The 12,258-nt window shown below is 33.8% G+C and overlaps 1 protein-coding gene across 4 annotated transcripts; it reads right to left on the reverse strand.

The window, feature by feature from the left end:
* Positions 1 to 5,267: 5,267 nt before the first annotated feature.
* On the reverse strand, positions 5,268 to 7,352 carry LOC110736837 (dormancy-associated protein homolog 3-like). Of its 4 annotated transcripts, none has more exons than XM_021917160.1 (3): positions 7,125 to 7,352; positions 6,762 to 6,963; positions 5,268 to 5,752 (listed from the first exon to the last, which is right to left on the reverse strand). In XM_021917160.1, the coding sequence occupies exons 1-3, from the start codon at positions 7,237 to 7,239 to the stop codon at positions 5,656 to 5,658; spliced, it is 414 nt and encodes a 137-aa protein (XP_021772852.1). In that variant the 5' UTR covers positions 7,240 to 7,352; the 3' UTR covers positions 5,268 to 5,655. The 4 variants fall into 4 exon arrangements, with proteins under 4 accessions (XP_021772852.1, XP_021772854.1, XP_021772851.1 ...); XM_021917162.1 differs by having other exon boundaries at positions 5,268 to 5,759; XM_021917159.1 differs by having other exon boundaries at positions 6,778 to 6,963; positions 7,125 to 7,350.
* Positions 7,353 to 12,258: the final 4,906 nt, after the last annotated feature.

The raw sequence follows: 12,258 nt of genomic DNA on the forward strand, positions 1-12,258 counted from the left end.
TCTCTCTCTTAACCCTTATACTAATATTAGGGAGGTTTTATATTAATCCCTAAAATAAAAGATACTTGGGCAAAAAGATAACATAAAAGATAACTTTAAATCGTAAAATCCGCGTCTCCGCATTTTTCCTTCTCCGCCCGGTCAGACCGGGCAAGGTCTGCCCCGATCGGGCGCGAGAAGAAAACTCCATACGAATGCTTCAACGTATCCAACCCCCACCGCCCGGTCAGACCGGGCAATGTCCGCCCGATCGGGCGGACAAAGCTACGAAGTACGAGTCACCTAATACTTATCAACACAATGGGAGTTATTAGCAGGTTTATGTCAAATCCACGAAAAACATTGGGAAGCAGTGAAGTGGATTTTGAGGTATCTACGAGGTACTACAGAAAAGTGCTAATACTTTGGTAAAGGTGATTTAACAGTACAAGGTTATGTCGATGCAGACTTTGGAGGAGAAGTCGATCGTTGTAAAAGCACCACAGGATATATATTCACGGTTGGAAATACAACGGTTAGTTGGATGTTGCAACTACAAAAGATTGTTGCTCTATCCACTACGGAGGCTGAATATGTAGCGGTAACCGAAGCTAGTAAGGAGATGATATGGCTTCAGGGTTTGGGATTCAAGCAAGAGAATAATGTATTGTACAGTGACAGTCAAAGTGCAATACACTTGGCAAAGAATTTAGCATTTCATTCTAGAACTAAGCATATTGGACTTCGCTATCATTTCATAAGATCTCTATTAGAAGATGAAGTGTTAAAACTAGAGAAAATTAAAGGAACTGAGAATCCGGCAGATATGTTAACAAAGACGGTGACTATTGACAAACTGAAGTTGTGTTCAGCTTTAGTTGGCCTACATAAGTAACATACGAGAAAGTTGAGCTGCATGAAGTAAGGTGTGAAGACAAATTAAAAAATTAGTCTTCACGTGGGAGATTGTTAAGATCACCACAATTTTAAAAAAGGAAAACAAATATAAGCCTTAAAATTTCTTAGCAATACGTGAATGATTTCCTACGAAATGTGAAGGAGAAAATAGTTTTCTAAATTTAAGAAGTCATATTTAGAAATATTAGGATCTATATAAACTTAAGTTATGATTTGTTATATTCATCCCAAAAACAAAAGAAAATATAAAGCAGAGAGAGAAGCTTTAAGAGAATTTTTAGAGAAAATTCTCGGGTGTGATTGGGTGCATATGTTGTGAGTTATAATAAGTGTTCTGAACACTTGTGTATTATTTATTTTTTTTCAATAAATTTTGCAGCATAACTAGAGACACAAATATTTGTTCATTTATTTGTATTATTCCTATATATTTTTTTATTCCACTAATCTGTATTCTAAAGGGAATTTGCATAGTATTTTTAAACATTTAGGAGTAGCTAACTAACTAGGTTCATAGGTGTTTTCAATACCATTGACATACTGCCAGACCACCAAATACATGAGTAAAGTAACCCCCTCACCCCTCCCCCCTCCTTCGCACACACATATCGAAAAGTGAGGAGAGCAAGGCACATTAATATAGAAGGTGGGTTACAATATACTTTCTAATCATTAGTTCAGACTAGAGATCACCAATAAACTTGACAGGTGATAATTTTTCAGAGACCATTGGCTGCCAGATTTTATCTACTTGGAACTAGTCAAATACTAAGCCTTTTATTCCCTCCCAGTCAACATTTTTGGAATTGGATCCAACTCAGGATTTTTAAGAATAAGAGAGATTATTGACATTGTGGTTCCTCAACATAATACCAATGCCTCTAAAAAATAGCAATTTTTTGGCAATCGGCATTGTGATCACAACAATAATAACATAATCCCAATGCCTTAAAAGAACCTCCTCCTTAGGCCGTATTGTTAGCCAATGTTTTAATCGACCTCTGAATGCAAATAACCTATTCCCACATCCAATAAACTGCATAATGGGAAACAAAACTACTTCTTAGATCCAATATGTAGGCTTATACTTGGCAATTGGTAATGTGATTACAAGTTTACAACAGCAATTGCATAATCCCAATGCCTTGAAAGAACGTGTTCCCTAGGCCGTATATACAACCTTATTTTTGCAACAATAAAGACCCTATGCCCACATCCAATAAGCTATTACAGGGGGGAAATAATACTTGAATCCAACAGCAGCTCTAATTGTCTAGCCATATTGATTATGAGGATGGCAATGATCATAATATAACCGGGTTCAACGCGATTCGTAACCAAATGGATCCCTTACTAATTGCAACATCTACATTTAGCAAAAATCAATCTAATGCTTTGAATTCGACAATAGAAAATAATCTAATCCCTAACCCCACAAATGTTTTGGACATGTATGAAGTTCCTCGGTTGTCATCAAATTATACAATAACAAATCCATTATTTCTTCTATCATACATCATTAAATCATCAAGAAGAATATACAGACTGATGAAAGTATTCAACTTTATATAATAGAGCAACAAAACCCAAGAAATTACTAAACATATGATCAATTTGTTTGAAAATGTAAGTATTTTACCTAAATTAAAAGTACCATGATGATTAACTAAGCTAATTTTAATAATGTTGACCAAAAATGAATAATACCCATCAATTATAATAACCCATTAAATGGAAAGAGAGATAGAAAGTACCAGAGAGAGATTGAAGAAGAAGATTGGAGAGGAGAAGCAGTAATAAAACAAAGAAGTGATCTTGTTTCATCTTTTACTCTTTGAGGGGAATAATCAATCGTCAAATTTTGGGAGACATGTTTAGATGTTCAGTATTCCAGTAGACTTTTCTTGCCAATTTTGGGGATTTTGATTGAAGGGCTTTTCTGAGTAATGTAGAAGAACAGGAGAGGGAATTCTATGGCAAAACTTTGTTCGATTGGTCTATTGTCGAAAGTGTAACGTCTAAAGACGGGTATGCGAAATTCGAGTGTAAGTTGAATTGGATTTAGGTTATGGGTAGTTCACCTTATTTTTACATATTTTAAATTAGATCAGAAAAAATAGACATATTTATTTGTTTTGTGTGTCCTTTTTTAACATTATATTACTCTGTAGGTATCTTTAATTTTATAATGAAAAAAAATTATAAAAATTACTTATTGATAAAATACTCATTATTACGAATAAGGTCAAAGTTGAGTCAAATCAGACAATCTAATCAGATCAAATAAAATAAGTTTAGATAAAATCAGAGAAAAAAAATTCAGATCAAATTAGATAAACAAAAATAAGGTGAACTAAACAGACCCTTTTCCTTATTTTTGTCTAAACTCATCCCATTTTTATTTGGTTTTAATTAAGAATTAGAAATGTGGAGTAAAGATTAACAAATTTTTTTACTTGTATATGGTTACATGATGTGACGATTTCACATATAAGCTAATTATTATAATAAATTATAGGGGTTACGTCTTACGTCTTACGGTCATTGGCAAATGGAGTAAGTTTACTTATGTGAATTACTTATATGAGAAAATGGAGTGAATCAAGTGGAAAATAAGTAAATAAAAGTAGTAGAAGGTTAGAAATAGCTTCAAGTAGTGAGTTTAGAACCAATTTAATGAACGAAATATCAAGATTTTTTTTTATTTTTATTTTATGTAGAGAGAGTCACAAAAGACAATGATGTTATGTAGACATAATTTGATCCCAAGTTTAATGTACTACCCTAGAGGCTTTAGCCAACTATAGTTGTGAAACTACAATAACAAAGATAATTGGGTAAATGGAAGGAAACCAGGAAAACAGAGTTAATAAGAAGACATTAGGAAACTAAGACAAGGTTTTGACATTGGTCTTTGAAGAAACCTCAAAGAGAAGGGGCATGACCGCATGAGTATTGGCAGCTTAAGAGGGCATCATCAAAGTTATGTCAATATAAACATGAAATTAATCAAAGTTATTCTGAAATATGAATTTGCTCATTGTATTTTCTTCACCGATTTTCTTCATAACAATGTACCTACCTTTTCAAGCAACCAAACGACAAGATATGGGCTAGTTTGGCTTTTGGAGAAGGGGTAATTGGTATTATTTGTAGCATCTGTATTAGCTTATTTGCCACCATTTGTTGTTAAGGTTCTTAACACAAACAAATACTACCAAACTAGCTATGGAATTGAACCAAAGGACCACTTATTCAGGAAATCTTTGGTAAAGATGGAATGACTTAGCACAGAAGGAAAGTATGAAACCCTTGACGAGACTTGAAAAATAGAATGAGTATTTTAAGTCAAGACACTCCAAAATTAATCGATAGAATATGGTCTATCCTAACTTTACTGATTTAACGAAATTAGCAAATTCGTTGCCAAAGGATCGATATTCTGGTGTCTATTTGTATGACAACAAAAGATAGTCCATAGCTTGATTGCAATCATGATATAAGTATACCTAGTATTAATTAACGATGTCAAAATCACAACGTTGAGCATGTATATTTGTTAAAAGCTAGAAAAAGTTTGCCTAGAGGAGTAGAAGACCAAGCATCAAAGAAGGCTTCGAAGGGGTCTTACAGAAGAGAGACTACTACACTACATAAGAGTTTAATTCGATACAAAAAAGCTTTTCTTTATTAATTTTATAATAAGCCTTTGAATAAATTTTATTAATGACCATATTTCTAATCCATCTTGTATTCTTGTTTCGTAATGAGATCTAACCAGTTTATTACATTATTAGATCAAATTCTATTTGTAAGTGTTGTAACTATATAACTACATTCATTCTCCGGGCTTATTATAATTTATAAATACTAACAAACTCAACGACAAGTTGACAATAACCTAATCTACAACACGAATGTGTTTGCCTTTAGACAGGAAATGGGAGACGAAGGACACTACTATCATATTCATATGTATGTCTACATCACAGCATAGGATCGGATGATGTCCAAAAATGCAGTAATCCACAATTTGTATTACAAATAATAATGTTAATTAGACTACCTTATTGGATCTTGCAACAAAAATGTGACATATGACCTAACTCACTGTGTAGTACGGACCATATACCCTAAGAAAAAACCACTCCTTAGAATTCGTTTCTTACTAATCATAAAATTTCGCCATGTTAATTCATCAGGCAAATCACAAATGACTTGCAATGTCGTTCTAAATCTTAGTGTAAAGAATGTTTCTGTCTAAATTAATTGTATTATTACTTAGTGAAAGTACACTATGTCGATGTGAATTGATTCAGGCAGGAGAATATTGCACAAATTTGCGACAAGGCAAAGGCAAGACAAGGCAGTACAAAAACGAAACTCTGCTGATCATTGCTTCATTCGGAAGAGCAAACATTACAAAAGGAAGAGCGGAACTGCAAAGCAGATCGAAAACGTCGTGTTACATCACCATAATCACGACTCATACTACAAACTATTTGACATTGCATATTTTACAAGGTGTAAACACTATATTTCACATGAAAGCTTAGAAGAAACTCTAAGAACAAAAGGTCCATACACCAAATATTTACATACCACAAGCAAGCTGCTAGTCACAGTTTACAAGTGATACTTATATGATACATGGACATAAGGCTGGTATTAGTGAAGCCTCAACGACACCCTTAGCAAAGCAGGGTCGGGTGGGAGATTAGTCGAGCATCGTTGCTTCGACCTTAGATATCAGACATCTTAAGAAGAAGGAGCGCTTCCGCAGGTTCTGTCCTCGTTCGTTGCCTTCTCATTCGAGTCCGACGTAGATCTCCTCCGAAACCTGAACGCTCCTGATCTGTTTCCTAACCAAGCAATTAGAATTGCCAATTTGTTAGCTAACTAGGTCATTATCAATCAAAGTACAAAGAGATTAAAATTACTTAAAAAAGAATGCTACACTGCTAAATATAGTAGCCTAACTAGAAAAGAGTATCACATTGCTTGCCATAACTTTGTAACTTCTAACTACCTTGACAGTTAGCACCTAACATTATTTTCTCCAATTAATTGATAATTGATCTATCTACAATGATAGATTTGTTCTTTCTTACAACACTATAAAGAGGTCACCTAATTCGATATATTGACACTTAAATCTACAGCGTCATACATATCTATAACTATAACATGAAAAAATTCGACCCTTTTTTTTTTTTTTTTTTTTTGGGTTACATGAACAATCAAACACATGTATGTTAAATTTGACTAGACACGTCAAACAAAAATCGAAGTCTCAACCTCGTAGCTGAAAGATCGGCGACATTCTGCATTAAGAAATTATGATCATATAAACGTCTACATCATAAATTAGGATAACCAACCTTAAGCAATTGATTTAGTATTAATGTATTACTAATAACGTCAATGAGACTAATGCCGTATTGGAAAAGATCTTAGACTTTAAATGAAAGTAACACTTTACCTAACTTTCTTGGTACCATCATCTACCCAAAATTAAATCAGAAAAATACAACCTTATTAATCATCAATATTTTAATTAATTATAAAAATTAAGCAGTATAATATAAAGCCAAAAAATGGGCGGAATTTTCAATGGATAATACTATAATTGGTCCTACTAATATAATAACAAAATAATAAAATTATGAAACAAAAAGAAAAATTAACCACTCTACGACAAGTCATAATCAGAGTATCAGACCACCAAATATTATAAAATGACCAAAATACCCTCCCTAGACTTTTCCAGATCCCAACCTCACTTCACAGTTCACTCTAGTCACTCTTCCAACTTTACTGGAAAAAAAACACATGCAAAGGGTATTTAAGTAAAAAATCAGTACGAGTAAGAAAAGTCACCGGAAAACGGCGAAGACGGCGGCGTAGATCCGGCGGGACTCGCCGGAGCTGATCCAGCTCCCTGAGTATACCCCGGTGGCTTCACTATCATTATTTTCCTTGAAACTTTCACTTCTTCCGGATTATCCGCTCCTGATATCACTTCTCCACCGTACGATCTTCCAACACTACTCCCTCCCTCCATCTCTGTTAATCAACAAAAATTTAGCATTATTACTTTGGCGGACAAGATTAGTCGAGTATTAGTACTTTTAATAAATTAATCATCAGTTATGTTTTCGCTTTGGCGGAACTTGATTTGCAATAATATATGATAATAGTCGAAATGACGGGGTGTCGGGGTATACCCTTGGAAGGGGTGGAGCGGGAATGGAAAGTATTGAATTTGCGAAGACGTCCAAGGCCGGAATCCGGTTGAGGTCCGGCGAGAGTGTCATCCCAAAGCTTCTCCAAAAGACCCATTAATTAAAAAAAACGGCGTTTTTTCGAAATAGGAAAAGAAACGGTATTACCAGACTTGCGAAACGTTAGTGCGAAACGGTGGCTCTGTTATTGGGGAAGAGAATCGTGATGTGGGAAGAGTGGTATTTATAGATGGAGTGAGAAGATCGTGGCCGTTGATTTAGGAGATGGTGACGTAAGAGAGAGAAATGAGTAGATAAGGTTTGGAGGAGAGAGAAAGGGTGAGTGAGGGATTGGTGTGGTAGTCACGTGAGTTTGGGCCGGGTTTGTTGGAGGTGGAATGACGGATTTGCCCTTGGATTTGATTGGGTTTATTGCTTTGGGGTTGGGTTTGTGGATAATTACGGTGGTTGCCACTGTCAGAAGTTGAGATTTTTATACAGTGATTAATTTTGCCGCTTTTTGAATGATTTTTTTTGGGATTTTTTTTTTTTTTGCAGAGGATTGGGATTTGAGAATATTACAAACGTGATGGCATAGATCGTACAACACTTGTAATGGAAAATTCGAGAGTCTCTGAATCCTATATATGGTGATGTGCTAAAGTTGCAGATTGTTTGGTAAAAAGAGTTTTTTAAAAAAAAACTCCATAATACTATTCAGGGGGTGTAGCCAGTAATTAAAAGCTAACGGGCCAAGGCTATTATCTTTTCAAGGGCTAAAATACTTTCGTGTTAGCATTAACAATGAAAATTTTTCTATACAAAATTCAAAGTTAATAATTTTACCTTTTTTTTTTTTTTTTTTTTTACAGAGTTCATCATTTTACCTTAATATTATAACAAATCACAAGACAAATATAAAGTACTTCACAGAAAAAGTTAAAAACTACTCTAAATCGGTAACAAATAATTAAAATAAAGAGAAACATAAACTAATAATATACAACATGTAAAATGTAGAAACTTATGTATTTTGTTTTAGTCACGACATCATATCAAGGCAAACTCTACTCCAAATAATTTGAAATTAAAAAAAAAAAAAAAAAAAGAACAAAAAACAAAAAAAAAAAAAGATAAACTAGCAATATACAACATTTAGATTTTAAAAAGTTATGCGTTTTTTTAATATATGTCACAACATCATATAAAGGCAAAATCATGATGGTCATCAATTAATCAAAATTAGACAAAGTATTTTGAATTTGAAGCATTGAATCTTCATTTAACAACTTATACAAGAAAAAAAAAATAACAAAGAAAGAAAGAAGTGGGATCATAAAAAGATAAATAAAAGATTAAAAAAAACAACAAACAAAGTGGGAGAGTTAGAAGAATAGAACTTGTGACCTTGTGGTATCATGTAACACCTTTTCACCACTAAAGCAAGACTATTTATGTGTTATTAATTTTTACTTAATAATACATATACAATAAATCTGCAGGGGTCAAGTTAAAAAAGTTATGGGCCGCGGGCTAGGCTACGGGGGCCAGGCCCCTGCCAGCCCCCCTTGCAGCTCTGCCCCTGATACTACTCCTAATTTAAGATGACTATATGTTCACTATTTTAAATTCTACTCGTATATGATAATGAGCCAAGTGTGTTTAACTGGTCTAAAATTAGGAATTTTAACCTTTACATTAATTGGTAATGAAAGTTAGCTAAATACCAACTTTGTCCAGAAGTTACTAATCTCTGTATTTCTAAATGTTTTTTTTTTTTTTTTTTTTAATTTTATATATATATATATATATATATATATATATATATATATATATATATATATATATATATATATATATATATATAACTAATTTTGATGAGAGAACTGCCATCAAAGCAAGAAGATCATTTGAAAACAGGAGTTTTACTCTTTAAAAATAACTTACATTTCTACCATTTTAGTTTACTGTCACCTTCTAGTGTGCATTTCTACAAACAACTAATACAACCAAGTAGTCATATTGTACATCTAATGTACCGATTAGTCAAACCAATGGATCAATACAACACGTCATCTCTTAGTAACCCAAATAAGTAATACAAAATTATCTTTCCTTTCTTTTCTCATAAATCTAATACTTGCACTATTACTTTTACGTTACATTCCAAATTAATTGCAATATCACTCACAAGATGGAATTTACACTCATTTTGTTTCTACCTTTTTTCTTTAAAGTGAATTGTTAAATTTCTTAAAATGTTACAAATCATATTGTTGTGTGTATTATGAAACGGAACTACAAAAGTATGTATTACTTTAACTACCCTACATGCTTATACAACCAATAAAGCAATAATTGACTTGAAACATTTTCACACATAAAAGAAGAGTTGTGTAGTGCATGTGTTGTGCGACAGCGGAAGCAAAGATCGAAAACAATAAAGAAAACAACAAAGAAATTCAATGCAAACAATAAGAGCAACACACCAAGAATTAACGTGGTTCACTATCAATGTGATAGCTACGTCCACGGGCACCGAGATCAATGATTTCACTATAAACTGCAAAGAATTACAAAGATGAATCAAGTCTTTCTCAAGAATGGCTCTCTCTCTGTCTCTCGTAACCCTAGCACTAATATCAGGAAGTTTTTATATTATCCCCAATTAAAAGATACTTGGGCTTCAAAATAATAAAAGATAACTCTAAAAACCACCGCAAAAAAACGCGTCTCTATCGTACTCCTCTTCCGCCAGGTCAGACCGGACATGTCATGCCCGGTCGGGCGCGAGAAGTAACATCCATACGAGACACTTTACAATGCTTACCCTCACCGCCCGGTCTGACCGAGCCAGGCATGTCCGATTGGGCAGTGGGGATTGCAAGATCCTGTGCCACACCTATCACCGCCCGGTCTGACCGGGCAAGGCATGCCCGATCGAGCAGTGGAAGGCTGCACTAGTACGAGTCACCTATTCATCAACAGCATGTGTACGAGTATATGTAGCTATATACGTGTAAACATAAAAAGACATTATCTTCCATTTTTGAAGGAAGACTTTTCACTCAATTTTCGATAGTGAAATATCCAACAAAATCCAATTACACTAATTAATAAAAGGCCAAAATACCCCTAGATCGATAAGAGGCTTGATGAGGATACAGCTAGAATGAAAGAAAATACTACTTACGTATGAAATTGAGGATATGTTTTTATTGGGTATACACTGTAATTGATTGGTGTCTTTGGATTGGTATTGCATAGTAATTTATGCTTCAATTACCCAATGAGATAAAAATACAAATTATTTTATCAATGTAAAATAGTTTATTATTCCATGTTAAGTAATTGAATTTTCGTAATTCGTAGGTGTACCTTCCATAGTCCATGCAATTTACAACTCCCACAAAAGGTCAATAAGAAAAGCACCAAATTAAGGTGGCACCTTTGACATGAATCACATGACAATCAAAGATTCAAGGGCAATAATTATTGGTGATAATTGCTTACCATGAACTCTATTGATGATTTCATAGGACAAAATTTATAAGCTTACTAAAAAAAAAACCTTATTAATTAATTAATATAATAAACTGAACAAGCTAGAATATAATATTTTTATTGTAAATAACGTACTTCGTATTAATATGATATACATACAAGCCGATAAGTGATCAATTTATATATTTTTCACCTTTTATGAGCCACGTCAGCTCAAATTGATAACTAAATGTTCAATGGATAGGTGAAAATTTTATCATGACAGTACATCTCGAAACTAACAGGAGAGATATATACGAAGTAGTAATTAACTTTGTTGACAAAGCCACCTAGTAACATTATGACTCTTTCAACACTTCTAACAAAAAGAAAGAAAAGACAACCCCCATGGACAAACCTTTATGAAGAACATCGATCATTAGTTCAATTCAATCCTCTTTATGAGTCTTTATCACCCACTTGTTTGTTGTTCCTTTATTATAGCATGTTCTTCCCATGATTTGAAATCAATAATTGACCTCCACAATTTAAACTAATCAAATCAATTATCAAATCGACACTACTACTGTCCATGTCGTAATGAGGGGGGCGAACTAGGGAATTACAAAAATAAAATGTATGACTAGTACAAACTACAAAGTAAGATCATCAAATGTCCGAAATAAAACAATAAAATAATAAAGGGAAGATTGTGATTTATGAGATGTTATAACCTACTGTTGTGAAGGGAATAGATTATTAATTTTACGTGTCCCCTTATAAATATACTAATCTTGCAAAATCTGCCCCATGTTTTAGATTCTCTTACACTTACTTAGCTGGCCAGCAAATCGTCTAGATTCATCTACCCCTTAAAACAATTACTAAAAATTAGCTCTTTAAATCTAAAAATTAACAATATCTCACTACAAGAAATAGGCCAATTTTCGACGGACACGAAAATCCGTCGGAAAATACTAAATTTCCGACGGATTTAAAATCCGTAGGAAATTTCCGACAAATTTAGAAATTCCGTTGGAAATTTTCCGACGGAATTTAAATCCATCGGAAAAAGCTTAATTTTTGACAAATTTTATTCCGTAGGAAATTTCCTACGGATTTGTCCGTCGAAAAATAAATAATTTCTGACGGAATTTTTATTTTTAAAAAAATAAAATAAAACCCACAAAACCCTAATAGAGTATCAGCCGCCCCCTTCTTTTCACTATCTCTTCTTTCTCTCTCTTCTCCTCATTTCCTCTCTTCTCTCTCCTTTCTCCCCTTCTCTGTCCTCCTCTGTTCTTCCTTCTTCTTCTTCTCTTTTTCTCCTTCGCCCATTCTCTTCTTTCTCGTCCTCTCTTCTCTTTTTCCGCCGATTTTCCCAACACCCAAAGATACGGTGTTCCTCTCTACGGAGCTTCCTGGGTTCCGATCCATTGTTTCCACGAATTTTAACCCCGATGACGACGATAAACACGCCGACAAGTCCCTTACCGCTTAATGCCGGCCCGATTCTACATGATTTTGATTTTTTTTTTTTAAGGTTTTTAGGTCAAATTCAACCTTGAAAAGTCTAGATCTAGACTTTTAATGATCGAATTTGGCCTTATTAAACCAAATTGAGGTTAAATTCGTAGCCTATTTCAATTTTAAG

The sequence above is a fragment of the Chenopodium quinoa genome, unplaced genomic scaffold, assembly GCF_001683475.1.
Source record: "Chenopodium quinoa cultivar QQ74 unplaced genomic scaffold, ASM168347v1, whole genome shotgun sequence".
NCBI classification, from domain to species: Eukaryota; Viridiplantae; Streptophyta; class Magnoliopsida; order Caryophyllales; family Amaranthaceae; genus Chenopodium; species Chenopodium quinoa.